Raw genomic sequence first — 27,255 nt, forward strand, 5'->3', positions numbered from 1 at the left:
GTCACTGTTTCTGTGTAGCCAGTCTTTGGGAGCTACCATGGCCAGGAAAGTGGCCAGGACCAGCAGAAGCAACCATGTCCAGCTTAACTCTTAAGGAGGGAAGAGGCTAGCATTCACAGGTGAGTATTCACTCTCACAGTGGCTGCCACAGTGAGTCATGGCAGAACCCCCGCAGCCTCACCCCTGCCCCAGCTCTGGAGCCCAGGCCTGGCCTCTCCTCTGTCAGCTGCTGGTCCTTTCTTGGGAGTGGTGGAAGGCATAGTGGTTTCAAACCTCACAGCAAAGGTCTGTGTGCCTTGAGTAAAAAGCTCTACACCTTAAAAAACATCTTATTAAGCAAAATTCAGGTGGGTTTCATGTGAAGGAAAGAAAATCAAACTTTTGGGGTGTTGAGCCCCAAGCTCTCTTGACAGGATCAGGGCAGAGTGCCCACCGCCTCTGAATTACCTGTGGCTCACCATGGAAGAACGACTCACCATGCTACAGCCCACTCGCTATTAGCAGGGAGGAACAATTCTCCTTGGAACCAGCTCTCAGCCTTGTCTCCAATCCCACCAGGAGGCAGGATTCATAGATCCTTCAGGAAATGATGAACCTGGCAGCATCTCACCCCAAGCCTGAGCAGAGCCTTCCTCTGCCAGAGCAGAATCTGCCAGGCACTCTCACAGGCTAAGGCCTGCAGTACTCGTCTACCATGAAAAATAGGAAGCTCATGCCACGACAGAAAGAGGAAGACAGCTGGCCTCAGCCGTGTAGGCCTCCTGCTCCACTCCTGCCTCAGCAGGTGAAGTGGGGGCTACATCTGTGGTACAAAGACACCCTGTAACTGAGGACTGCCAGGGGGCAGGAGGAGGGCTCAAGGCTGTCCTGGGGATCCCGCTACCGAGCTGAGCTGAGGGTTCAGCTCCGTGAGGCCTACTTGGCTAGTCAACCAGAACATTTAATGAGTCAGCAGAACTGGGCCCTGGGTCCAGCAGGGAGGCAGGATCGGGCAGGCAAGATGGCATACAGCTCACGGGCTGTGACAAGGGATGTGACAGCAATGAGAGGAGGGGTGTGATTTCCTGTCTCCTGCAGGAAAGGCGGTTAACCTTTTAGATGACAGCCCTGGGACCCGAATGATGAACCACTTTTGAGGTCAGCAGGATCTATGTTCTCAAAACCTGGCACCGACATGCAAAAGCTGTGACTGAATCCTGGGAGGAAGACTAAGTGTGTGTGACAGATCTTCTGCCACCAAAATGCCCCATTTTCCAGAGGATCTGTCACAGATTGATATCCATGTAAAAAGTTAAGTACAATTATGTCTGTCACTGAGAAACATACTTTGGAAACTGTGACTGACAACTTTCTGGTAGCTCACAAGTCACTGGGACAGCCCCAAACACCAGGCCAGAGAGAGGCAAGCTCACCTGACACCTGGGAATGGTTCCTAGCTCACTGCACCTGGAGGGAGGGAAGATGCTGTAACCAAACCGTGTAGGGCAGAGCACAGCCAACTGTGTGCATGTGTTCCAGTTTCTAGGTTGCCCTCAGCCACCAAAATAAACTGTATTAGTATGTCCAGTATTCTGAGGTCACACAGTAACTGTTGCTTACACATGTGCCAACACTGGTCTGAGACAAGGTGCCAGCACCACTGAGGCCTGGGCATTGGGCAAGACCTGTCTGTACCCGCCTCAGAGATATACCTTGGTGGCAACTTTCCTCCAACCAGGACCTCTGTCACTAACTACCACTAGCATTGAGAGGAAGAGGCAGTGCCTATGCAATCTGGAGCAGGCCCCATTGGCCAACACTCACTCTGAGCACTACTGACATGAATTTCTAAGAAAGGGTGTTTGATGCTTGGTCTTAATTTGTCAGCTTGACACAATCTAGACGGGAGGAGCATCTCAGTGAAGAGCTGTCTAAATTAGATTGGCCTATGGGCATATTCATGGAGAATTACCTGGAGTATGTTAATTGATGTTACAAGACCCAGCCTAAAAGTGGGTGGATGCATTAGATCTAGATCCTAGCAGGAGATCTGAGAGCAGAAGCAAGCTGAGCACAAGCTGAGCACAAGCATGGGGCGTGCACAGCTCTCTGTCCCTGGCTGTGGACGTGACCGGCTCCCCTGAGCTCCGGCTGCTGTGTCTTCCCACTGAGGTGACGCTGTATTTGTCAGGGTGTTTTATCACAGCAACTGGGAACTACACTAGGTCAGGGGAGGAGGTTGATGAGACATTTCCTGATTAAGGCCTAGGAAGAGGTCTGAGGTCCTGGCTCCTTTCACTACTGGGACAACACACCTGGTAAAGAGTGCTAGAGAGGGAAGGATTGTCTCATGGGGTCGCAGGGGCAAGGCTCTCACGGGCCAGCTCTGCTGCTCTGGGGACCAGTGTGGGGTGGAGGGAAGCATGCAACTGAATAAAGTTTCTCACCTCAAAGTGGAGAGAGAGAGAGAGAGAGAGAGACTCCTTCCTCCCACTGAGCCCCACCTTTCCAGTGTCTAACATTTTCCTATCATCTGACTAAATCCATCAGTAAATTAGTTACTGATTAACTCAGCACCATCATGGTCTAGTTATACACACACTGACAGTCTCAGCCCCAACGCTCACTGGCGGCCACGCCTTCAACATCTGAGCATCTGAGGGACGGTTCCGGCTAACCTGGAGCAGTAGCTCCTTCAAGCCACTTAATCTATGTTTGTGAAGTTTTGTTCTTTTGTTTTCAAAAAGGAATGTGTACCTGGGGAGGTGCACACTCTAATCCTAGCACTGGGGAGGCAGGTGGATCTTTGGTCTACATAACAAGTTAGGTTCCAGAGCTAGAGCGAGAGAGACCCAGTCTCAAAAAGAAAACTGTTGACTCCCAAATCTGCAGCCTTGCAATATCAGCCTATGTTAGTTTTTCCCTTCCCCTTCATTCACAAGTGCTGTGCCTCCTCTCTGCTGGCCAGCCATTTAGCTCTCGGGAGCCAGTTGCCCCTCTGTACACACACACACACACACACACACACACATACATACATACATACACACACACAGACACACAGAACTTTGCGATTGAAACCACTATGCCTTCCACCACTCCCAAGAGAGGACCAGCAGCTAGCTGATAGAGGAGAGGCCAGGCCTGGGCTCCAGAGCCGGGGCAGGGGTGAGGCTGCAGGGGTTCTGCCATGACTCACTGTGGCAGCCACTGTGACAGTGATGGCACGGTGGCCCTGTGGGCTGAAACCTTTCAACTACACCAGAGAGTGGTTGGGAAGAAATATGGCCAAAGATTGATCAGGACTTTTGAGACACACAGACACCCATACAGGCACACACAGAGACACATACACCAAGACACAGACATACACAGACACACACAAACAGACACATACTGACACAGACAGACAGACAGACACACACACACACCCTCTGGGTCAGGCCTCCTGGATTTGGTCCTGTACTGCATACCATGTGACCTTTGAGAGGTCCTGGTCCCCATAGTGCTGTGGCTATGGAGTTGTATCGACTGGATCAATCCTACCCTTTGGCATCCACTCTCCCTAGTGACTGCCATCTGTGGGGTTGATAAGCACAACTCTGACTCTTACCAAGCTTCTGAGTCTACTGCTCACAATCTGGGGTCAGCAGTCTGCCAAGATCTACACCAAGCAACCCAGGGGCATTCGTTCATCCACTTGGGCCTCCTGGCACTCTCACAACCGGAACTCTTGGGGCTGTTCAAATCTGAGCACAGGCAGCTGCAGAAGCTCTCCATCCCAGCAGAGTCACACCTGTGTCCCCAAGTGTGAGGGGGCATGGGTGCTCTGTGGTCACCTGTGTCCTCATGTGAGAGGGTATGGGGTGCTCTATTGGAAGACAATTCCATTATTGGTACACATGCTCCCAGGTGGTAGCCCTGAACAAAACAGAACCCTCTCCCTTTTAAGGCTGGCCCACTTAGCTGAGGCCAGCCCAGAAGAGGGGCGGGGAGATAGGTAAGCCCTCAGCCCTCAGGCACCCCATCCTACTGGATAATGAGAGAAACTAGTGGGCAGGGGATGGATGCCCACTGCATGGAGGGAGATACAGGCTCCAGGTCTGGGACAAGACCAGAGACCTACGCAGAGGCTTGTGGGTGAAACCAGGGCTCACTGGACAGAGGGTGAGTTCTGGCTGGCCATCTTACGTGGCTTCTGACACACTCCATTGAACTCAGTATCCAACCTGCTGGACATCGGAGTGAGCACCTGCCTGCCCAGAGAGCTCCACGCAGGAAGGCGAGGAGGAGGGCTCCAGATCAACTTTCACCATGAATGCCTCAGTAGCAGTGGGGAGGCCCAGGTGGGAACAGCCTGCTCCTGGGAAAGATGACAAAGGTGACGGCCTGTCACCCGTGAAAAGGTCAGCAAATGCCCCTTTTGTCTAAAGTAAAGTTGGAAAGGACAGCTCTCCAGAAAGCTGCTGGGAATGCTTAAATCCAAGTGCTGGCAGAGCACGTGTCCTTCGTGTCCTTCGTGTCCTTTGCTTTTGTGCCTGACTCCCAGGCCCGGCTGCCTCCCACCCAGTAAGCCTCCTGCCACCTCCTAGCTGGCCAGTAGAGGGCACCCCATCACCACGCTCCTGGCAGCTAAGCTTTGGTGCTCGGATCAGGTGTCCCCACACAAAGACCAGGAAAGTGTTCCTGATGTTTGCGGTTTAAGGCTCCATGGGAAAATTACAAACTTGCTATATATGCGATGATGTCACCTATATAAAAGTACACAGGGGAAGGAGCTCGAAGGAAATGTAACAAAAGGTTATGAGAATTTCCTCACTGGAAACGGGCTTTGCTTGCCCATTATATTCTATATTCTGCCAATTTCCCACAAGCACTAACTGCCCTGTGATTGAAAACTCTGCAGTGCTCAGGGATGGGGAGTCTTCTGGGGGCAGGACATGGGGTCCTCGCTGCTGGAGAGGCATGTGCTTCACACTTCACGGGGAACTGCCCAGCCAGTGTGAGAGGGGCTCCCCTAGTGACCTGCGCAAGGCAACCAGACTCAAGGGAGGCTCAGACCCAGAAGAAAACAGGAATGGGGTATGTGGGGGGTGCCGGGTACACATCTGACCTATCTCTGGGGCCTGGAGCTGGGCGACAGAAGGTCACTGTGTGTGTGTGTGGGGGGGGGGGTGCAGTCTATGGGGGGATCCGGTCATCATGTTACCTTAAAGTTGTCACTCTTTACTGTCTCTTACAGAGACCCAGCATCTCAAGGAAGAAAAAAGTTAAAAAAAAAAATTGCACCCAACTCTTCCTGTCTTTAATGGAAAATTCAAGTAAGTAACTACCGATTCTTTTCTTTAAAAATCAAAGATGCTGAATAGGAAAAGAATAAAATCCACATCCACCCACAAAAAATAAAACCAGCAAACCCAGATGACTTAAGAGGTTCCCACAGCATGCACACTGCCTGTAACGGACACACAGCCACAGAGAGAACTGGGAGACACACAGGCATTTGCATATAGGAGGTGCTCCTCCCGAAAGCTTAACTCAGCCAGATTAGAATACATTTTATATTGACTATTTTGACATTTGTTTTATTTGGCAAGGAAAACAGAACTGATCCAATTTCCTTGCAGCCATTGTAAACCATAAACTGCACCAAGGTCATAAAATGCGTAAGTCTTACAAGCACTCTGCTGGGTTGTGCCACCTTCCAACCCCACCAGCTCCCAGCGTCTGGGGACTCTCTCCTGGTGCCTGCTGTGACACCTGCTGTGATAGTAGGTGACCTGGCTCTCCTGTGACTGGCAAGCTCAGAACAAGCACTCTCCCTGTCTCCTCTGGGACAGTAGGAGCCCTGTACTTAAGTTTTTTGTCAACTCAAACTAAGCTAGGGTCAATAAGGAAAGAAAAGAGCCTCAATTGACAAAATGCCTCCATGGGATCGGCCTGTGTGGAGGCCCAGCTCCTGGGATGGTGCTGCCCTGGGTAGGCGGTCCTGGGTGCCCGAAGAAGGCAGGCTGAGCAGCCATGGGAAAAGAACACTGCTCCATGGCCTCTGCTTCAGTTTCTGCTCTGTCTTCCTTCAAATATGGACGGTGACTGGGATGAATAAGCCAAGTAAACTGTTTTCCCTGGGGTTGCTTTTGGTCTGTGTTTTTCCACAGCAATCGAAAACAAATAAGAATGGCTTCATTCCATGTGACAGGAATTAGCACCAGCCTGAGGTGATGCCCATTTCTGGGCTCTCCCAGACCACATGTCTTGGGGGACTGATTCTATTTGTTCAAGGCAACTGAGCCCCAAAGGCTCAGCAGCCTCTGCAGTTAATCCAAACTCGGGCTGACCGTGAGCCAGAGCCTGAGCTGCCCCCAGCCCGCACAGGAGAGGACCTGAAATGGTAGGTGGCCCTGAGCACTGGTCTAGGACAGAGCTACGATAGCATTACCAGTCAGTGAGGAAGGAAGGCGTACCCAGCCCCACCCTCCTGAGCAGAGACAGACTCAACTGCTCACCTTTAATTAAAGACTGCTCCTGGTGTGGGAGTCTGTCACTGGGAGGACTGGGTGGCCTGCACAGAGTCCAAAAGACAGAGTCCTTGGCCTGGGGTCACTAAGGTAGCCTCTACCCAGAGAGTGGATGCTCAGCCTGGAGGGACAACTTGCAGAGGGCGGAGCAGCCTCTTGAGGGCGGCTGCTCCATGGGGAGGGGGAGGGGCTGCCTTGGCACCCATTCTGACCTGCTAAAGACAAACACTCAACTCTTCCTGTGGAGAGTTCTTCCATGTGGTCTCAAGTCACCTCAACCCCCAGCAAACCATCTGCCATACCTCCTCCCATTAGCTTTGCAATCTCTCAGACTTAATTCATTATTGCCGTGTCCCTATCAGTTTCCTCAGGGATGCCCTGTTTCTTATTCGTGGGACTCTCTCCTCAACTGCTACTATGCAGAGTATAGACAGGTTACCCCACCAGCACCAGTGCAGTCAGCTGCAGAGCGGCTGTGCTGGTCACCAGGGACTCCCTGGAATGAATGATTATTATAATGAATGTGATGTTCTGAAAACTCACTTCTAAGGAGTGCTTTTGGGGATGGCTGACCCAGCCTGCTGGGTGTCAGAGGAGTTGCTGGCAGAGCAGAAAGGGATTTCTGCCCTTGGGCCCTGACCACCTGGCTGACACACATCCATTTGACTGGCAAGCCAGTTGTCTGCCTATTTGTTTGGTTTTATTTGGTTTGGTTTTTGAGACAGGGTCTCACTAAGGTCCTTGGCTAGCCTGGACTCTCTGTGTTGACCAGGCTGGCAAGGAACTCACAGAGATCTGCCCGCTTCTACCTCCTGAGTGTGGGATTAAGGGTGAGCACTACCATGCCTGGCTCAGCCAGCAGCACCTCCTGTTGTGTTACAAACCTGTAGCATACACACAATATAGACTACAGAGTATCCTCTACACAGTGGAACTCATGGATTTCTAACCATGACTTTCTAAGGCCCAAGTTCAGACCTTGGCAAATTTTCAGCTATACTTTGCACTATTTTAGCAGATGTTTAAGTGGGTGTTTTCTAAGTTGTTGCATGGCTTGGCAGACCTAAGACCAAGTAAGTGCTTGGTAAGATCCCAACAAAACCTCACCTGGGAAGGTTTGGGGCTGGGGTGGAAGCGGCTGATGACTGGGAGGGCGTGGTGGGCTGAGAGGAGTCATGGTTTCTTGGCACTCTGCCCATTCGATACCAGATGCCCATGCTGTTCAGTTCCCTGTAGAAGAGAAGAAAAACCTCACTGTACTGCTGAGCTTGGGGCCCTGACCTGAGCCACTGAGCCAATGGCTACCACACTGGTGAGCTGCCGCAAACCCCGAGGAGGCCCCATCTCCTGCCTTCATGCCCTGGGTGCTGCACCAGAGCCTAGCAGGAGTGCAGCCGTGCCTCGGAGGCAAGCCGTTGTGACATGACCATCTTCACCACGGAGCACGCTGGCCTGCCCGCTCTGGTTGCCCTGCCTTGCTTGCTGGCTTGTAAGCACCCTTTGCTTTGTCAAGACTTGGCCCCTCATAGCTAGGAATCACTAAATGCCATGCCAAGGCCCGTTGGGAAAAATGGTCGCAAACCATCAAACTGGAGGCTCACAGCTCACAAACCAGCACAACAGAGAGAAGATGCATGCCGCATGTGGGGTGACAGCCACTGTGGCTGTGCCCAGCACTGTACCCTGATGTGATGAGGCAAGCTCACCCTCGGCAATAAACAGGACACTTCTGCTGCGCAGAGGCCCTCCCTGAAGCCCCAGAACTGTGTCTCTGGGACCAGAAGCTGAGGAACAGCATCTCTTCCAAAAATAAAAGACATTTTCTGTGGGTCCTGTGTGTAGGCTGGGGGCTCTTTCCAACCTGACCTTGCCTCATCAGAAGAGGGAGACCAACTACGGCATCACCAAGCCTGCCCACCTCCACCAGGCCTCAGGATGCCTGCCCACTTCAGTGCAGCCTGTGTCCTTCCTATCTGAGCTATCTGCTTCCCACAGGGCAAGTGCAGACCTTCATCATGTGGCACCTGGATTAAGTGACTTTGGTTCTAAATTCTCAACTTATTTATTTCTCTTACTTAAAAATCATGTTTCCTCTAGGAGAGGATACTAGGCCCAAGATGAAATAAAAATTGTACTTTAGCAATTAAAAAATATTATCAAGGAAGAAAATTCTAGTTTTATATATTAAGATAAATACCAATGAAATCAGTTCTTCAGAATTGTTTAAAACAGAACTGCATCCTTTTAAAAGAGAATTGTAATGAGAGATGTAAACAGTAGATCTAAGTATGCTCTAAAAGTGTGGTAGTTGGGGGCTGGAGAGATGGCTCAGCAGTTAAGAGCACTGACTGCTCTTCCAGAGGTCCTGAGTTCAAATCCCAGCAACCACATGGTGGCTCACAACCATCTGTAATGGGATCTGATGCTCTCTGCTGGTGTGTCTGAAGACAGCTGCAGTGTACTCATATACATAAAATAAATAAATATTTAGAAGAAAAAGTATGTTCATTGTCCTGAGAGTTTGTGAATACACAGCAGCAAGGGCTGACCGGCCTGAGCTGGGAGAGCCCAGTCTCAACCCACAGAGTGCAGCACGCATCAGCCCCGCCCAGCCCCGCCCAGCCCCACCTACCTCCCAGCTCTTTTTGACACAGCCAGCCCCCTTCACTGTTCTTCCTTGGGCTCCACTACACTGGTCCTTACTCCAGCTCAGGCTGATCAGTGAGGGAATGGCCCTTCCGGGGCAGCAGTAACCAGGAAGGGCTTCCAGGACCCTGAATTCTAGAACTGTGATGGGAGGCTCAGGAAGGCAGACATCTGATCTCTGCACCCGCTGAAGGGCGGCTGCAAAGGAAGGGCAGCGTCATGCCTCCCTGGAGGAACAGGTATCAAGTAGGGTCCCACCAGAGGACTGAGGGGCAGGAAATGAGGTATTCTCATCCTTTTGAGTTCCTACTTCTGCCAGTTCAAGCCTGGCTGCTGCGTCAGCCAACAAACGCTTCCCCTGGAGTAAGCCACACGGGGTGGGGCTTCCTGTCACTCAGTCTCATGGGAGCCCAAAATGAAGTTCTGGGATCTGCACTCGGAGCTTATGGGGCAGCTTTGGGCCAGGCCCTGACCACTGCCAAGGCTGCAGGGGACTAGGACCCGGTGGCCCAGCACTTGCCCTAGTGTGTCCACAGGTGGCCTCTCTTCCCAGGATGTGCCGCACGCACTCCCCTCCACCCGCCCAGGTCAGCCTTCTCCTCAGAGCTGGTTCTCTTCATTCGGAGATCTTTGCTCAGTAACCCTGCCTAGTATCTTAACCGAGCAACTAACAGGCCGTGGATTAGTCACCTCCCGTCACTGTCAGAGACAGCCTTGCTCATCTTCTTGCTCAGTGTTCACCTCTCCCTGCAGAGCAGCCTCTCCGTGAGGGCAGGGCCCCTCTCCCTTCCTCCCTTACTCTCCCCCCCCCCCCACAATCTGTCCAGTGGCGCAAACAGGTTGGCTATAAAATGGCCTAGGTTGATAAGCGGCATGAGGAGCTGAGGCCCACAGTGGCCTCGGGGCAGAACTCGGAGGGGCCTGAAAGGTGACCCCACGGGGAAGAGCAGACCCTAGCGTGAGGTATGTCAGGGTAAGCTGACGTAGGCTGAGGTGGAGTCTGTGGTGAACACCAGCACAGAGCACAGCTGAGCCTTGAGCCATGCTGATTTCTCAGTCTTGGTCCCACGAGCGCCTCAGCCACTCTCAGGGGAGGAGAGAGCAGGTGTGGAACACTGCTGAGACTTACCCTATAAACGTGTACTGGGGAGGTGCCTGCTTGGTCCGGCCCATGATGCGAATGTCACAAATGGCAGCTTCGGTTGAATCCCGGGGAATAAACTTAATGCATAGCCGCTTCTTCCTAAAGACCACCTCCTCTAAGGAAAGGATACAGAAAGGTGTGAGACTGGTGGAGATGCCCCTCCTCTCCCTTCAGGGATGCAGAAGGGGAGGGCCACCTTGTCACCTGGCTGAGGGGCTAAGCCCCACCCCCTGCCCTTTGTGAAGCCCCCAAGGACAGGTAATGACAGCTGAGTACACCAGTCACTCTGCCCTGCACCCAGGGCCTGGTTCTAGAGGCGCTGGCCAAGACTCTAAGCTGCCGCCACGTCCCTCAGGCCACAGCCTCCCACTGGAAGGCCCCTTTCTTTTCCATTTTTTAATATAGAAGTCTTCAAACATGGAGTGAGACCTGTAGGTAGGACCACCTGCTCCTGGTCAGCGCTCTGGTCCAGTCTCCATACACCTTTACCTTTCCTGGACATAGGGTACAAATTCCCAACTCTATGCCATGTTGCCCCACCAAGGCTGCCATGTCCCTGCCACTTCTACCAACAACAAGGAAACTCCTGAACTCATCCATGGTCTGAAATTCAAGTTCCTCCATCAATGCGCCATGCCCTGCCCAGCCCCTTTGTCTGATTGCGCCATGATGCCCACTGTCTGGATTTACATCCAGAGGTGTGCGCTCTGGAGTGGGCTGTCAGGTGTCTTTGGCTCCTTTTACTCTATAAGCCCCTCTATATGCCCCCTTCCTTTGTGGCAGAGAAAGGCAGGAAAAAAAATACAAAACAACAAAAAACAGAAACAAAAGGCCCAGCTGTTGCGCCCTCGTCCAGGAGCATATCAGGGCTGGCGAGCTTTGGCCTACTGCCGACCTGGGCCCGCCCTCCTGGGCACTGCTCTGCCTGTGGCTTTTAAGGACGCTCTTGGCTATGAGCTACGCATCAGTTCTAGGTTTCAAAACAGCAATCTCCTGTTGTGCCACTCCTTCTGCACTGATGAGTTCATATCCTTCTGTCTAAGATGTAGCTTTGCTTCATCAATTCTCTGAGCCCCTGAGGCAGGCTGTGGACTGGAAGGAGAGCCCGCATGTGGCTCTGTGTGGCCACTTGTTCAGTCTGGGCACAATGGCTGGTGCTCCAGCAACTGGTGACAGTGCCCATCAACTCATTTGTGGTTCTGAATTTTTATCAACAATCCATAAAACTTTCAGTTGGATTTGTGGTTTTTTTTGTAAATTTTTTTTTTACCATTTTTGAAATTAAAACATAATTATATCATTTCCCCATTCCTGCTCAGTCTCTATAATGTTTCTTGTGTGCACGCAGTTTGAGGGCCTACCACTTGTCACTGGATAACCAACTGGAAGGGCTCTTCCCCGGGGAGACTCTTTCTATTCTGTTACCCGTAGAGTTTTGTTTGTATGTAGCCTCGATCAGCCTCAAACTCCTCGTCCTCTTGTCTCAGCCTCACGAGTACTGGAATCACAGGTGTGTGCGACCTCCCCTAGCTCCACCTGTGTTAGATGTTCTAGATCTGCCACTGCTGGCACTGGCACCTCAGAAGTCACACTTAAACCCTCTGGGTCTCAGCTTTGCCATCTGCACAAGGGACCTGTCCAGTGGAGGCCCGCTCCAGAGCAATTCAGGTAAATGCTGTGTGGTAATGTGGTTTCTTGGGCAGTTCTAGGCACACAGTAAGTGCTCGATAAAGAAAAGCCAGAGGCACCGTCTTGTTGCAGGCAGGCAGGCAGGAGGGGGGTCCTATGGGCCTGTAGAATCAGAGCACTATTGGGCACTTGCTAGGTTTTAGGAAAAGGGAGATGTCTTTTTAAAAGGCCACGCTGAAATGCCCCAGTCCCACGAGTTCTTTCCCAGAAGTGAAAGCAGAGGACCGCATGGCACCGTCAAGCGGTAGAAATCTCTCTAATCCACATGGCAAACATCATCCTGAGGCAGCGACAGCATCAGAAGAATGGGGTGCAGAAGCAACCTAACCTACCACCATCAGCTCCCAAGGTCAGGCCCTGAGGGGCCACACTAGAGACCTTCAGGGCGGTAAACCTCAGGGCAGGTATTGGGCCCGCTTTTGCCCCACTGGGCTCCATGCCTCCACTGCAGCCAGCCCGGTGAAAACCGGATGCACTCGTTCATTCCACACGCCTAAGCAGGCCTCATTTTAAGTAAACATATTATACATAGTCAATAGAAATGTGTTCAGTCATGCTAATGAACACAGGGAGAGCACACAACACTTTACTAAAACAAACAGTCTTCCAGTATTTAAGTGCTGTATGGACTGCAGCAGGCTATATTTTAAATTAATTACAGGAGTCTCATCCTTTTGGCTGACTTCATGAAATCAAAGCTTTAAGTACTCTCAGGAGACACTGGGCTGACCATGAGGCTCTTGGTTCCTTGGGAAGCCTTTGAGAAATGGTCCTTGACTGGAAGAGCTTACACCATGATGCAGGGCACAGGACCCACTGGGCAGCACCTAGTGCAAACATGGGGACTGGTTTCCCACAACAGGACCTCCTGTCTGGATGAGCTCAACAGACAGAAAATTCAGAATAGGAAATCCTTTGTGTCTGTGCCAGACATCCATACAAAAGACATTACACATCAGTCAGCTGTCAAAAATGAACATCAAGGAAATATAAAAACGTTGAAATACTTAGGGAGAAAACAGACCATGGTTGGATGCAAATCAACAAGGTGATTTTAATTTGTAAGCAGAGACCTCACCTAAGAAGAGGCAAAACTAGCAAGCAGACATTTACAAAAGCGCACAGGCTTGCTAATAAGTAGCAAACTATAAAGGAAATACAGTTTAAACAGTAAAACAAAGTAAAAGGCAGAGCACCAGTACAGCAGGGCTGAACAAACAAAGTGACCATAAGGCTGAGAGATGTCCACGTAGCGGTAAAGCCCATCCTGACAGAACTTGTTCAGCTCACAAGCCCCTGTGTGGCCCTGTGGGGCCTGGGATGAGCCAGTGATGGGCCGGGCCTGCCGTCTTGTCCTCAAGAAACAAGAGAAGTAGCAGAAGCATGGGACCAGGGTGCTCCAGCAAAATTAGAAGGCAGGGAGCATACTTCTCACCTGACAAATGGGTAAACTGAGGCAGGGGGGCTGCTTGGGGTTCTACAAGCACAAGCAGCAGAGCCAGGCTGTCTACTAGGGCACAGGAACTAGAGTCCAGGTTGGACCCCAGAGGAATCAAAGGCAGGCAGGGCCCTTCTCTCGGTTTCCCACTGGGATCCAGACTCAGGCCTTCTTGTTTGTGCAGCAAGCACTTGATCCACTGGGTCCTTTCCCCAGCCTGACATGACATGTGTGTAGGAATTACTAGAAACAGGCAGGGCTATGCAGAAAGTCCCAGTGGGGGCAGGGAAGTGAGGGCTGGGAAGCAATGTCTCCATGTGGCGACAAAAGGACTGCGGTGGCAGGCACCATGGACTGTGTACTGTAATGGGTGAATTACATGGTATTGAAGTTGTATCTTAATAAATGATTAAAACAAACCCCGCTACATAGATACATAAAATCTAGATGTGCAAGGTGCTTAGTATGTGTGTATCTGTGTGTTTGTGTATGCATATGTATATGCATGTGCATATATATATGTTGTGCATGTGCATGTGCATGTGTGTGCAGCTACATGTATATGTATGTATGTGTATGTATACCTGTGTATATGTACCTGTGTGCATGTACATGTGTGTATATATGCATGACTATGTACATGCATGTATATGTATATGCATGTATGTAACCATGTGTATTTATGCACATATGTGTATGTGTGCATGCATTTTCAGGTGTATGCATAAGTGTCTGTGGGTACATATGTGCATGTGTGTGTGCATGCATGTGTATGTATGTGTATATGGGTGTGTTCTTGCTTTTGGCTAAGCTGTAGTCACTGTGCCTTATATTTCTCATATTAAAACAGGCCTAACACCCATCTCTACCAAGGTCTCCCAAGGTAAAGTGACATCATGAGGCTACAGCATTTCACATGGGGCTTTACATAAAACATAGCAGATATCAGTGCCCTCGTATTTGTTGCTAGGATAAAACACCCTGGCCAAAGGCAACCTGAGGAAGAATGGGTTTATTTGGCTTACAATTCCAGGTTAGAGTCCACCACTGAGGGGAAACCAAGGCAGAAACTCAAGCAGCTAGTCATGCCCCAACATCTGTCAAGAGCAGAGAGAAACAAACATATCCCTGCTTCCTCCCTGGGCGCCTCAGGCAGCCCAGGACTTCCTGCCCAGGGAAGGCACCATCCACCGTGGGCTCAGTCAGTTAACAATCAGGACAATCCCCCGCCACCCAGACACACCCAGAGGCCAGCTCTCCTTCAGCTGAGACCCCCTTCTAAGGTGGCTGGCCAGCACCATGACATTTTGCTAGGACCCAGCCCAGTGAGCAACAGAATCAGACAGTGTGGAGCCACTGCCCTCGCCGCGGGCGGCTGAGGAGACACAGAGGCTGCTCAGTGTGAAAATGGCAAGCAAGTGCTGGTCCTGAAATGTTCACACCGTGGAAAGTTGAAAAAAAATCACACACATAATATAAATAATGACCAAGAACGGGGTACAGAATTCCATAAAGGAATCTCATAGATGAGGATCTCTGTTTTCTTACTCCCTGTCCCGCTGCTGTGGAGTGGGTTCATGAGTAATTGTAGTGACAATTTTGGAGTTTTGGTTTCTTAGAAAATAACAGAAATATTATAAGAATGAGTTTTAGTTTTTTTTAAATTTGATATATTCTTTATTTATATTTCAAATGATTTCCCCTTTCCAGGATCCCCCCTCCCCAAAAGTCCCTTAAAGCCCACTTCCCTCCCCCTGTTCCCCCCTCCTCCCACTTCCCTGTCCTGGTATCCCCTACACTGCTGCACTGAGCCTTTCCAGGACCAGGGGCCTCTCCTTCCTTCCTTCTTGGGCATCATTTGATATGTGAATTGTTTCCTGGGTATTCCAAGCTTCTGAGCTAATATCCACTTATCAGTGAGTGCATACCATGTGTGTTCTTTTGTGACTGGGTTACCTCACTCAAGATGACATTCTCCAGTTCCACCCATTTGCCTAAGAATTTCATGAATTCATTGTTTTTGATAGCTGAGTAGTATTCCATAGTATAAATATACCACATTTTCTGTATCTATTCTGTTGAGGGATATCTGGGTTCTTTCCAGCTTCTGGCTGTTATAAATAGGCTGCTATGAACATAGTGGAGCATATATCCTTATTACATGCTGGGCACATATCCTGCAAGGGAGCATCTGACCTGCAGGGAGCCCTGCCGTTAAAGGGAGCCCTGTGTTCTGAGGTCGCCACCATCTTTGCTCCTGTGACCAAGCAGTCAGCTTAGCTAGGTACTCAGGGAACACCAGAATGAAAGATCGCTCAGGACACAGTCCGCCTGGGTTCCACCTGCACTGAGGAGCTGGGCAGCCCCACAGCTGTCTGGGCACGTATCCTGCAAGGGAGCAGCTGACCTGCAGGGAGTCCTGCAGTTAGAGAGAGCCCTGCATTCTGTGCTTTAGTTTTAATCCCAGGTTTAGGGATCTGATTCATGATTTGCCTTGTGCTGTAGGAGAGGAATGGTTTTCCCAGCTGATTATAGTTTCTATGATTGTATGACATTTAAAATTCTGGGAACTTTTCAGAGGGTGTATAATAAATGCTAGGACCCCTAGAAGCAGGGCTGGTGGCTGGTGGTCCTTCACGGTGATTGGTTGTGGTTTGTTAGCGGCCATCGTCAAAGAAACAAAAGGAAAGAAATTAGATGCAGGGATCTCTCTCTCTCTCTCTCTCTCTCTCTCTCTCTCTCTCTCTCTCTGTGTGTGTGTGTGTCTGTCTGTCTGTCTGTCTGTCTGTCTGCCTTTCTTCTCTCCTTCTTTCTCTCTAGTGGCAGGGTGAAATAGGGAGACTGAGATAAAGGTCAGGAAAAGAATCCACAAAGTAGCAAAGACTGGCTACAAGCAATCACAAATTAAGCAAGTTCATGTGCACCCAAGTGAAGAAGCTCAGATACACAGGCTTCCTGATACTATCTTACCAGCCCTGCTATAACAATCAGCACTCCAGGACCACAGCCCCAGCCCTCAGAGACCTCAGCTCCCAGCACTCCAGGATCAGAGCCCACAGCACTGCAGGATCCTGAAGCAGCTTCTCCATTTCCCACAGTTCCCTGCAGCTTAGCTCAGTGCAATGTTGCTCAGTGGTTGGAACGTCTGGTCTAATTTAAACAGATTTGTTTTATTTTGTTTTGTTTTGGTTTAGTTGTTGCTGTTGTTCTTTTGTTCTTTGACTAGACAGGGTCTCATGTACGCCAGGCTCAGAACGTCTATGTAGTGAAGGATGACCTTAAATCCTGATTTTCCTGCCCCCCATCTCCTCCCAAGTGTTGTGATTACAGGTATGAGCCACCACATCTCGCTCCAATTTAGGTCTTGCATGCTCTGACTTGAAGTCTTTCTGGGTCCTGCCTCTGGTTCACTCTGTGAGCCCCAGACCAGGCACAGAGCTGTTTCTTGCAGCCCCAGGGCATCCTGTGATCTCCCCTCTCCTTCCCTCTTGCTTCAGGGTCTTATGCTAAGCTTGACTTTAACACCAGCTGAGGGCAAACCAACTGTCCCTAGATTCACTGCTCTGTCCATGAGTGAGGAGGCATCAATCTAAGACTGCACACTTGCAGGCAAGGACCCACACACTCTTCAGACAGAGAATCAAGTGCAGCCCCCCCACCCCCCCCCACCCCCGCCTGGAGGAGGCTCCCAGGGCAAGGTGCGAGGTGCCGACTCACGCGTGTCCACGGTCTCCTGGATGGGAATGAAGCCCACTGGCAAGGTGTCCTTGACGTCGATGAGCTTCATGTCCACCAGCACATTCCCCAGGTGGCTCTGGGGAAGGACAGAAAAGACACATTGTGAATGGGAGCCTGCCTCAGTCTGCTTGCGGTTCTGGCTCCAAGAAGTATGATTAACACCATGGCTGCTGCAGCTTTACCCCTGCAGGTTAATTGGAGAAGATGATAGTAGCATTTACCAGGGACTCTAGTGTACCTCAGAAAGGAGATTTCATCTGTGGAACCTCAAAGCCATTCAGCCGAGGGCAGGTGTGCGCACATCCCTGGACCCCACCACTTCTCAGGGTCAGAGCGCTTTAAATAGAGGCGCTTCTGGCATGCTTGCAAGAGAGGAACTACATGTGAACTGAACAAGGTCTGACCACACACCCAAGGGGTTGCCAGTCACAGACTGGCAGTTTCAGCTACAAGATACATTTTACAAAATCCCAAGGATCATAAACTAACTGAATACCAGCCTGGCCACCTCCCACTCCACGCCTTCTGAGAGAGCTGGCTAGGGGAGCTCATAAGAGCTGCTATCTAGTGCTGCAGAGGGGTCCGCAGTGCACACTTTCCATAAAGACATCTTTTGAAGATGGTTGGTGGTGCACCATTCTATAATTGCAAGAGAGAATTCTTTGCAAGCACGCCAGCCTTTGTAGCCTTCACTTCAAGCTAGAAACAGCCCTTAAGAAATCTGCCCCACATCTTAAACATGAGGGCTGCTGTGGAGATTACATTCATGCCTTCAGAGTCATCTCAGCCTCATCAGAGCCAGTTAAGGCAAGAATAATGGGTTCCTGGCCCAAATCTCTCCTGTTAGGATTCCAGCAATGTGCCCACTTTACAGAAGCACAGTGTCCCCGCAAGCCCAGCTTGGATGCATGCTTATTTTCCTTGTCTGCAGTCCTGGACTAACATCTAAGGTCAGCCCAGGCTCTGTCGTCCCAGGAACCTCTCAGGCCAGTGTTCCCCTGTTACTTAGAGATGGACCTAACTTCATTTCTGGGCTTGGGGAACCCTGGCTCCACTTCCATCTTTATATCACAGGCATCTCTGAAATCCACCCAGGGAATATTTGCTTTCTGAATTAAGCCAGACACTCTCTCTTTAAGACCCTTTTAACTTCCCATCAGTTTATAAGTGGACACTGCAGTGAACTGAGTCAGAATGGCCTCCACTGGCTCACATATCCGAATACATAGTCATCAGGAAGTGACACTATTGGAAAAGGATTAGGAGGTGTGGCCTTGGAGAAAGTGTGTCACTGAGGGTGGCCTTTGAGGTGTCAAAAGCCCTTGCTGGGACTAATCTCTCTGTCTGAGTTGGGGATGAGGCTGTAACTACTGACACAGCCCCATGTGTGCTGCTGTGCTCCCTGCCATGTTGACAGTGACGCCCTGACTGTGGCGCTCTCCGCAGCAGTAGAACAGTGACTAGAGAGGCCTCATAAAGCAGCTGGCTACCTACCTGTCACCTTGAAAGACATCTCTAAGAAACTGCACGATGGCTCCTGGCTGCCACCACTAAATAGGAACTGAAATGATGTTCCTTCTTCCCACCCAAGCTGGCAGAGTCCTTGGCACACAGTAGGCACTCAATAATGATTGGCTAAAAACATTAATGTTTGTGGCAAAATTTTCAACAGTGTGGGGTGCTAGCAATCAGAAACTGACTCAGACTTTCTCAAATGGAAACCACATCACCAAAGTTCCTTATTAGTTCTTATGGCCTGTAAGTTAAATATGCCTCAAGTTGAAATTCGGAAGCCAGAGTGGCAGGTGCAGCCTGTGGCCAGCACATCCGTGCCTGTACCATCAGACATCTGTCCATCTCTCTCAGCGTCCGTGTGCTTGCCAACGGTGCTCAGGTGGCCAGGGCTCAGGAAGACAGTATGCACTGAGGTGTGGCATGTGGGGAGTGGGCCTCCCTGATGTGGAATAGACCCCTAACTACACATGCAGGCCGGGCCCAGCTGGGAACCGTGGAAGCAGCAGCTGCCCTCTGGAGCAGCCGTCTCATTGACTATCCTCCTCTCCCCTCCCCCCCTCTCCTCCCCCTCCCCCCTCCCCCCTTCCCCTCCGCCCTGCCCAGGCTGCTGCTCTTCCACGTTATCACTGCTTCCTGCACTGAGAAATTAACAACTGGGCATGCTCCGGTGTCCTGTAGATGGCTGGGCATTCATCAGTATCGTGCTTGACCGTCTTCGGCTGGACACGCTGTATTCCATGAAGTCAACTGCAACCACTTAGCCACCTCACCCTCTGCACTCTTGAAAAAAATGCCTTAATCCTCAAAGCAGAGCATTGGTGGTGTGGCCGCTTTACAAGTGCTGGGAAAGCCTTCCACACATACAAAATGGGAGGCTGCCCTATGGAAGCTTCCTGCGGCCCGAGGGTGTGGCCCTCTTCCACGGGGCTGCCAGTCTGCAGGGTCCTCCTACCCCCACCTTTTTTATATATCATAGGCTTACAACACCATTAATTTTCCTGGTTCCCCTCCCCCACTTGTGCTCTCTTTCATTTCCTCCTCATAAATATGAAGAACGTATTCCCGATCCTTGCTGAGCACATGATTCATACCAGGAGCCCGGCATACACTGACTCAGGGTATTTATATTGTCTCTGGTAGCCAGTATTTGCTAGTATACTGTAATTATTTTTGACAACTTTGCATTTAAGGTAGCCACAGATAACCAACTTAATATTCAAATGTTCATAAATCCTTCTGTTTAACATCCTCCCTACCTAATCTATGCACATTATTATTACAGGTAACACAGAAAGTGCGGGGCATGAAAAGTGCAATTACTCTCAGTCCTTCCCAGGAAGCGGTGTCACTCTCCAGCCAGGTTTCCATATTAATGGCCTGATTGGGGGAAAGGAATTCAGGATTCAAAGGAAGCTCCCCAAACTCCTATGATGGGAGTCTCAAGTCACCTAATTAAGACTTGGCCTGCTCTGGAGATCCTACACTCTCCCAGATGGTTGTAAAATCGTGCTCTGCCAAGCCTGTGCTCTGACTATACCAGGACAGACAGGCAGCCACCACCGGTGGGGATGTGCCTGGCTCCTGCCTCACTTAGGGCTGGCAAGTGGGCTCTGTCATTCCCCAAAATTTGATCCCAAAGCAATTCCATCCCCTGATCTGTCATTTGGATGCCGTAAAGGACACACCCATTCCTCTTTTGGTGCTGAGGATGGAATTACTAACATGTCTCCCAAACGCTAGACACAGTCACGCACCTAGGCCTCAGCTGAGGGCAGGGGCTTCTCCTGCTGCCCTTCTGGAAGCCTTATCACCCCCAGAGCCTGGCTACTGATGGGGAGCAATGTGTTTCCTGGCAGTTCCCATGCACACTAATTAAGCAACTGCTCTACCATCACCCTCAAGCTGAGGACTGAGTTTTCTATAATCCACCCCAAGCTAACAGGTCCAGTGCCTTCCCTGAACCACAACGGACTTGCTGCCCCAGCTTCTGGGCCTTCGTGAACTTTGTGGGCTTCGTGAACTCCTGCAGAGAAGAGCGAGAACTCACAGACCCAGGAGTAAATGCAGCAGGGCCCAGTGTACATGACCCAGGGACCATGGCCATCCTCTGAGGCCAGCAACACTTCCCAGGGCTGTGGTCCTTCTGAGATGGAAACACTTGGTCTCCAGCTTGTGGGGCTGTTAGGGGAGGTCAAGGAGGTGTGGCCTTGCTGGAGGAGGCTCATCTCTGGGCGGACTTTGACAGTCAATGTGAATAGCACTTCTAGCTTGCGCTCTGCTTCCTGGATGGAAGCTCTCAGAGTCCTGCTCTTAGCACCATGACTGCCACAGGCTGCTATGCCTCCCTCTATGCCACCATGCCTGCCACAGGCTGCCATGCCTCCCTCCATGCCACCATGCCTACCAGACTGCCATGCCTCCCTGCCACGATAGATTTTTATCCCTTTCGGACCATAAGCCAAAATATCTCCCTCCATTGATAAGTTGCCCTGGTCTTGGTGTTTTATCACAGCAACAAAAAAGTAACTTAGACAAGGTGTTTGACCAAGTCTTCAGGACTTCCTCCTGAGAGTCCAGCAGTGGGGAACCCATTGGTACTCCACGGGAAGCAGGGGTCAGCAGACAGAGCAGAGACAACAGGAGGGAGAAGCAAAATGGCATTTGGGTGGACCCCAGAGACAGAGGGCCTGAGGGTGCTGGTGGGAAGGAAAACCTGAGCTCAGCATCTGTAACGGGGAGTCCCCTCAGGCTACATTTAACCCAAAGGATCTGTGCAGATGCACCCCAAGCCCTGTGCAGGTGCCCACTCTGCCTCAGCTGCCACCATCCTGTTACTGAAAATGCATTCAAAGGCTGCTGGTAAAAAGATTCCCCTATGCAGTCATAAACTCTGTATGTTACAAGCAGCAAAGGTATTGCTCTTATAATTAGAGGGAACTTAATGGGATGACTTCGCCCCTCATCCTAAACACACCAGGAACAATATTCAGGACAAAAGACTACCAGTGAGCAACAAGTGCTGTGTTATTATATTATATTACAGTCCACATTCAGAACTGCTGAAGCGAACAACCTGGGCCTGGCAGTGGGATCCCAGGCTGAGAGTTATGATAAAGGGACAGGCTGTGAAAGAGAAGGAGGCTGTGAGGGCCGGGGAGGCTGTGAGGGCCGGGGAGGCTGTGAGGGACGGGGAGGCTGAAGAAGGCTTCTTTTGTTTCTCTATTTGGCATGTTTTAGATTATTGTGTTTTTACCACCTATACTACCATTATAATAATACTTAGAAATTGGTAAAAATGCTTCCAAAAATAAGTATCTGAATCAGAAGAGATAACTTAACACCTCCTCCAGAGGGTCATGGTGGGGAGCAAAAGTGGTCATCTTGGGAAGAAGTGAGGTGCCGTCACAGGTTGGCCTTGCTGGGGACACTGTTGGAGTCAGCCTTAAGGTTCCCTAGTTCATGTGCTCAAGTACTAAAAACTAGCATAAAAGGACTGCACCTGGGGAGCCACCTCTCCGTAATGACGAGATGCCCCCTGTCATGCAGACACTCTTTAGAAACAAGGCCACGTCATGTCTGGGGACTGTCATGGGGCAGTGGGTTCCACAGACTCTCCACTGTGCTGGTCTGCCCCTTGCCGGATGCTATCCATCCCAGTGGCCCTGGCAGATCCTCCGGTCCTCAGGGCCCCAGGAGTTGTCACTGAAAGCAGAGCGAGGGAAACTTCCCGGTGTCCTATGGAGAACACATCTTACTAGGATTCACTGTGCACTGGGGATATGGTTAATAATGTTGTTAATAAATGACACAGTGCTGGCTGCTGATTCTACCCTGTTCTCTGAAACCACCGATAAATTAATACAACAATGAACATAAACCACACATGAAAAAGAGGAAGCCCCAACCAGAAATGTAAATTAGTCCTGCCCACTCAGCAAACGGGAACCACGGTCAGACTCACATTTTCTTTAGAAAATGATCTTGTGAAACACAGGTATCTGGTAACCTTGGACTTGAATAAGCCGTCCTTCCAGAGATCAGCATCCACACCGTCAGCTGTCTGCGCAACCTGCAGCAGAGAGACAGAGAAGAGGGTCACAGGTAAGAGGAGACGGAACCTGAGCAGGAGCCCACAGCTCCTCTACCTGTTCCAATTAGCACCGGCCCCAACTCTCCTGGCATCTCATTAGTGTACCACACTCAGCACCGGGAAGAACAGTTCCAAAAGGGAAAGGGGGAGACTGTGAAAAATACAACTTCTAAAAATACTGTCCCCGGGGAAGCCGTTGATTAAAGACACCCTGACAGAAATGGTTCTAACGAGCAAAGAATAGCTTTTGTTTTAACGGATGGGGAGGGACTGGACAGGCAGCACATTAGGCTGTTGGTTGCTATTTACATGGGAGCGGACATAGGGCACAGAAGAAAACCCATGGGGTGGAAATGCACCTGCAAGGGGCACTCCCTGCGGCGTGGATGATGTGACCTCCTGCCCGGAGGAGTGAGCCCGAGGGAGCTTCAGTCGGAGGTGCTGTTGGGGGCTGGGGTGGTAGGTCAGGAGGCTGGCTCCACACTACATCTTCTTGATGCAAGCTCCCACAGTGGAATTCAAGGTCAGAAACTATATCATGATAGGGAAATAAACTAGACTCAGTTGATTCCATTTCTGGTCTCGCTAGGAAGCCTCTTCTCAATTCTCCTTCAGGACACAATCCTGAGTAAAACGAGCCTTTATTTGCTTCACTGGGCAGGTGGTGTTAGCATGACATCCAGTGTTGAGTGCCGAGTTCACGGAGATGACAAGGGGACTGGAGAGAGGACCCTACAACTCCCTACCTCACCCATGGGCCCAAATCACAACAGAGAGGCAGGACCCCGGGAGCAGCTTCACACGTGAGCAGACATGGGACGGGCTTCGGGCAGCCCGTCTTCTCATGGAGCCACGGCTGTGCTTCTCAAATGCGCATGGGGAAGTGGCCTCGGGCTGACGAGCTCCAGGCCATCAATGGAGGACAGCTGAACGGAGCGCTATTCCCATGAAGGCACTGTAAATGGTCAACAGCTTCTAACACACACGCAGGAGTTCTCACTACATCCCCAGGCCCACCACAGCTGCTACCCTGGAAGCTGCCTCAGAGAAGCCGATGGCCAGGCAGCAAGAGAAAGACACTTATGTCTCAGACGGAATGACTGTCAGTCAGCAAACCTGTGGGTAAAGAAAAGGTCATTATGGCGAGAGGAACCTGAAAGCCACGTGAGAGAGGCTCCAGAGAAGCGACAGCAGCGGCAGCGGCCTTGCCGCAGTCGCAGTCACCGCTGCTCTGGGCAGCCACTTCTGACCCACTCACACAAAGCTACAGGTTAACCTGAATGTCTCGCCCACGTCAGATGGGCTAATAGTCTGTGGGCACAGGGAAGAGGACGGGGATCCCTACCAGGGTGCAGGGAGCAGGCGGCTTAGAACTCAGAGGCAGATCTGAACTTAAAACCCAGCAGCTTCAGTGAAGTCACGGCCTATGTAAAGTGGTCCCGCTGCCTTCCCCAGGGGTCACGGGAGATGCTATAGGTGCAAGGCTCTCGCCGCTGAGCACCTGCAAAGCTGACTCTGCTTCTAGACCAAATGTGAGGCTGCTCAGGCTGAGGCGGAGCCAGGCACTTAACACAGTGTCACACCATCACTCACAGGTCCTAACTTGTCCCACAGTGGTTACTTGTGTTTTCTAGTCCCAAGATTCCTGCATCATCTCTGGGACTCAATCTGTCCTTTCAAACATGAATCTTCTCCTACCATCCACCAGGACCAGAAGGTGCCACTCTGTGCCACGTACCGTGCCTGACACAAAAAGGCTCAGTGGATGCTCACTAAAGGAATGAGTGAGCGGGCAACCATCCAGCCAGAGCCATAAGAAGCCACGCCTCCTGCAGCTTCCCGCGGTGCTCCCAGGACTGAACCAGCAAGCCAGGCAGGAGGCTCATCCACCTTCCACTCTCCAAGGCGCATGCTGTCCCGGGCACTGACCCCAGCAAGGCTGCTGCTGAGTGCCTCTGGCTCTGAAGGAGGCTGACTTGTCCTGAGAACCTAGACTTGGGGTCAGCAGGTACCCAGAGGACACCAATTCCTTCAGTTGTACCCAACGTATGCCGTCAGAAGATGTGACTGCAGAGTAGAGACTCGGCAGAGATCTGTGGCACTGCCTTACAGGCGGCACGAGAACATGAAACAAACAGGCAACTCAATTAAGAAACCATGCCATCAAACCACTAAGATCCAGTAGCAGAGAGAAAACCAAACCAAACCAAACCAAGCAAGCTCAGCCTGGCAGAGCGACCACCACTGGGTAGTGACATCTTTCCTCATAAGCCTTGGCCAGGCTTTCATGATTTGCTTTGCTTTGTAATTTTAGGTTTTGTTTAAGACAGGGCCCTCACTTTGTAGCCAAGGCTAACTTTAAACTCTTACTTACTTACTTATTTACATTTCAAATGCTGCCCTACCAATCCTGGTCTCCCCTCTCAGAGCTTCTCCTTCCATCCTGATTTTAATCTCAATCTCTCAATCTCTCTCTCTCTTTCTCTCTCTCTTTCTCTCTCTCTTTCTCTCTTTCTCTCTCTCTCTCTCTCTCTCTCTCTCTCTCTCTCTCTCTCTCTCTCTCTCTCTCTCTCTCTCTCTCTCGGATTTGGTTTTCTTCAAGACAGGGTTTCTCTGTCCTGGAACTCACTCTGTAGACCAGGATGGCCTCAAACTCAGAAATCTGCCTGCCTCTGCCTCACAAGTGCTGGGATCAAAGCCATGCGCCACCACCGCCCAGCTGACTTTAAACTCCTGATGATCCTCCTGCCTCAGTTTCCTGAGTGCTAGTGTAAGCCAGAAGCTTTTACTCTTTAAGATAGGGTCTCTCTGTAACCCTGGCTGGCTTGAAACTCACTATGCAGGCCACGGTGGCCTCAAATTCACAGAGATCTGCCTATTTCTGCCTCCTGAGTGTTGGGATTTATAGGCATGTACCACCACCAGACTATGCATGCAAATGTTGGTTTGTTAAAATAAAGGGACATTCTAGTCTGAAGAAGCAGAGAGCTGTGGTATGAGAGTCACGGGCCCTTCTAGTGGCACCAGCTCATGCCTTGCTAGATGGTATCAGCACATTTCACAACTGGTGATTATGTCTGGTGGCACATGCTCCTGATTCCAGCCTTCCTCACTGCCAGCATCCACCTCTGAGTGCCCAGCATTGGAGCCCCAAGAGGGGGTAACAGGGACAACAGGGTTATGCGGCCCTCATAGACCCAGCTTCCCATTTCTTTCCTTGGCTGAGTACATGGGATGCCTTTTGGCAGTCACAGAAAATAAGCGATTATCAGAGAGCTTCAAGCAGCCCTTTGAACAGTGTCCCAGCTGCTGCAGCCAGCAGATATGCCTAGATATGAAGGACCAAAGCCAAGTGGGATGCTCTCCCCCTGGCTAGGGGAGACATGGGGCAGCAGCCTGCTGTTTGTCAGGCTCTGGTCTAAGCAAGCCACCTATAGCTTTTCACTGAAGGGTCCTGACAGTCCAATGACATGGAGCCCCACCCCCACCCCGGTTTAGATAACTGAGCCTGCAAACAGCAGCACACTTACTCTAGTCATTCAGTGCTCAGCTACAGGGCCAAACCCAGACCCCTAGGGCCACTTTGGGAAAATGCCTTCAGGACATTTGACAGGCCCCAGGCAGGCTTCGCTGGAATACAGAAGCACCGAAGCAGGCAGGGAGAGCTGTTGTCACTGTGCAGAGGGGAAGCTGGGAACACAACGAGGTGTTGAAGGCTGCAGATACAGCAACACTTGAGGCACATTTGGAGGCATGGCAGTGCTGAGGATTTTGCTTTGATGGTAGAGGTGTGAAACTGTACTATGGTTCAGTGTCCCCTCCAAAGCCCAGACTGGGGCGTGGCCACCATTGTGCTGTGAGGCTGAAGAGGTGGGCCTAATAGATGGTGCTTAGGCCAAACGGCCACTGCCCTTGGAGAGGGACCCATGTTACTCTGGGGAGGTTGTTGTGGCAGGTGTTCACCTCATACATTTCCTCTGCACATTCATCATCTATGATCATTATCCACAAGAAAGCCTTCATGGGACATGGCTCCTCCATCTTGGGTTTCCCAGCCTCAAGACCCCAGAGCCATAACTTCCATTGTTTCTAAACACCCAGCCTGTGGATGCAATAGCAAATTATTTCCGCAGCATTGTAGCAAACATGACATGGCAACACACATTTTCATGCCAAACGATTGCCTTATTTTATAAGACCTGAATCAAAGAGGGGTGCTGAATGGTTTAAAAGATCTCTACATCCAGGTGTAACGCAGGGTGTCCTCAGGCTCTTCAGAAGCCGAGAGGGGTGAACGCCATAGGTTACCAGGCCAGGTTGACAATGGAAAGATCAAGCTCACTGAAACCAGGAAGAGTCTCAACCACACCCTCGGGAGAGAAAGCACATTGACCATCTGAGGCCGGATGCTCTTTTCCCTCAGTTTCTTCTCACCTCACATCATTTCTTTTCCTTAACTCATCAGTATAAGTAATTCATGGACCACCGCAGTGCACAT

At 50.8% G+C, this 27,255-nt stretch overlaps 1 protein-coding gene across 2 annotated transcripts in view; it reads right to left on the reverse strand.

The window, feature by feature from the left end:
- The window catches only part of Mvb12b (multivesicular body subunit 12B), a 155,949-nt gene that overhangs the window by 87,020 nt on the left and 41,674 nt on the right, over positions 1-27,255 (reverse strand). For both annotated transcript variants that reach the window (XM_052182243.1, XM_052182244.1), the window contains exons 3-6: positions 22,629-22,736; positions 17,132-17,228; positions 10,273-10,402; positions 7,605-7,727 (exon numbers count right to left, since the gene is read on the reverse strand). In XM_052182243.1, coding sequence (XP_052038203.1) covers positions 7,605-7,727; positions 10,273-10,402; positions 17,132-17,228; positions 22,629-22,736 — 458 coding nt within the window. The remainder of the gene's footprint in view (positions 1-7,604; positions 7,728-10,272; positions 10,403-17,131; positions 17,229-22,628; positions 22,737-27,255) is intronic.

Source organism: Apodemus sylvaticus, chromosome 5 (genome assembly GCF_947179515.1).
Source record: "Apodemus sylvaticus chromosome 5, mApoSyl1.1, whole genome shotgun sequence".
NCBI classification, from domain to species: domain Eukaryota; kingdom Metazoa; phylum Chordata; class Mammalia; order Rodentia; family Muridae; genus Apodemus; species Apodemus sylvaticus.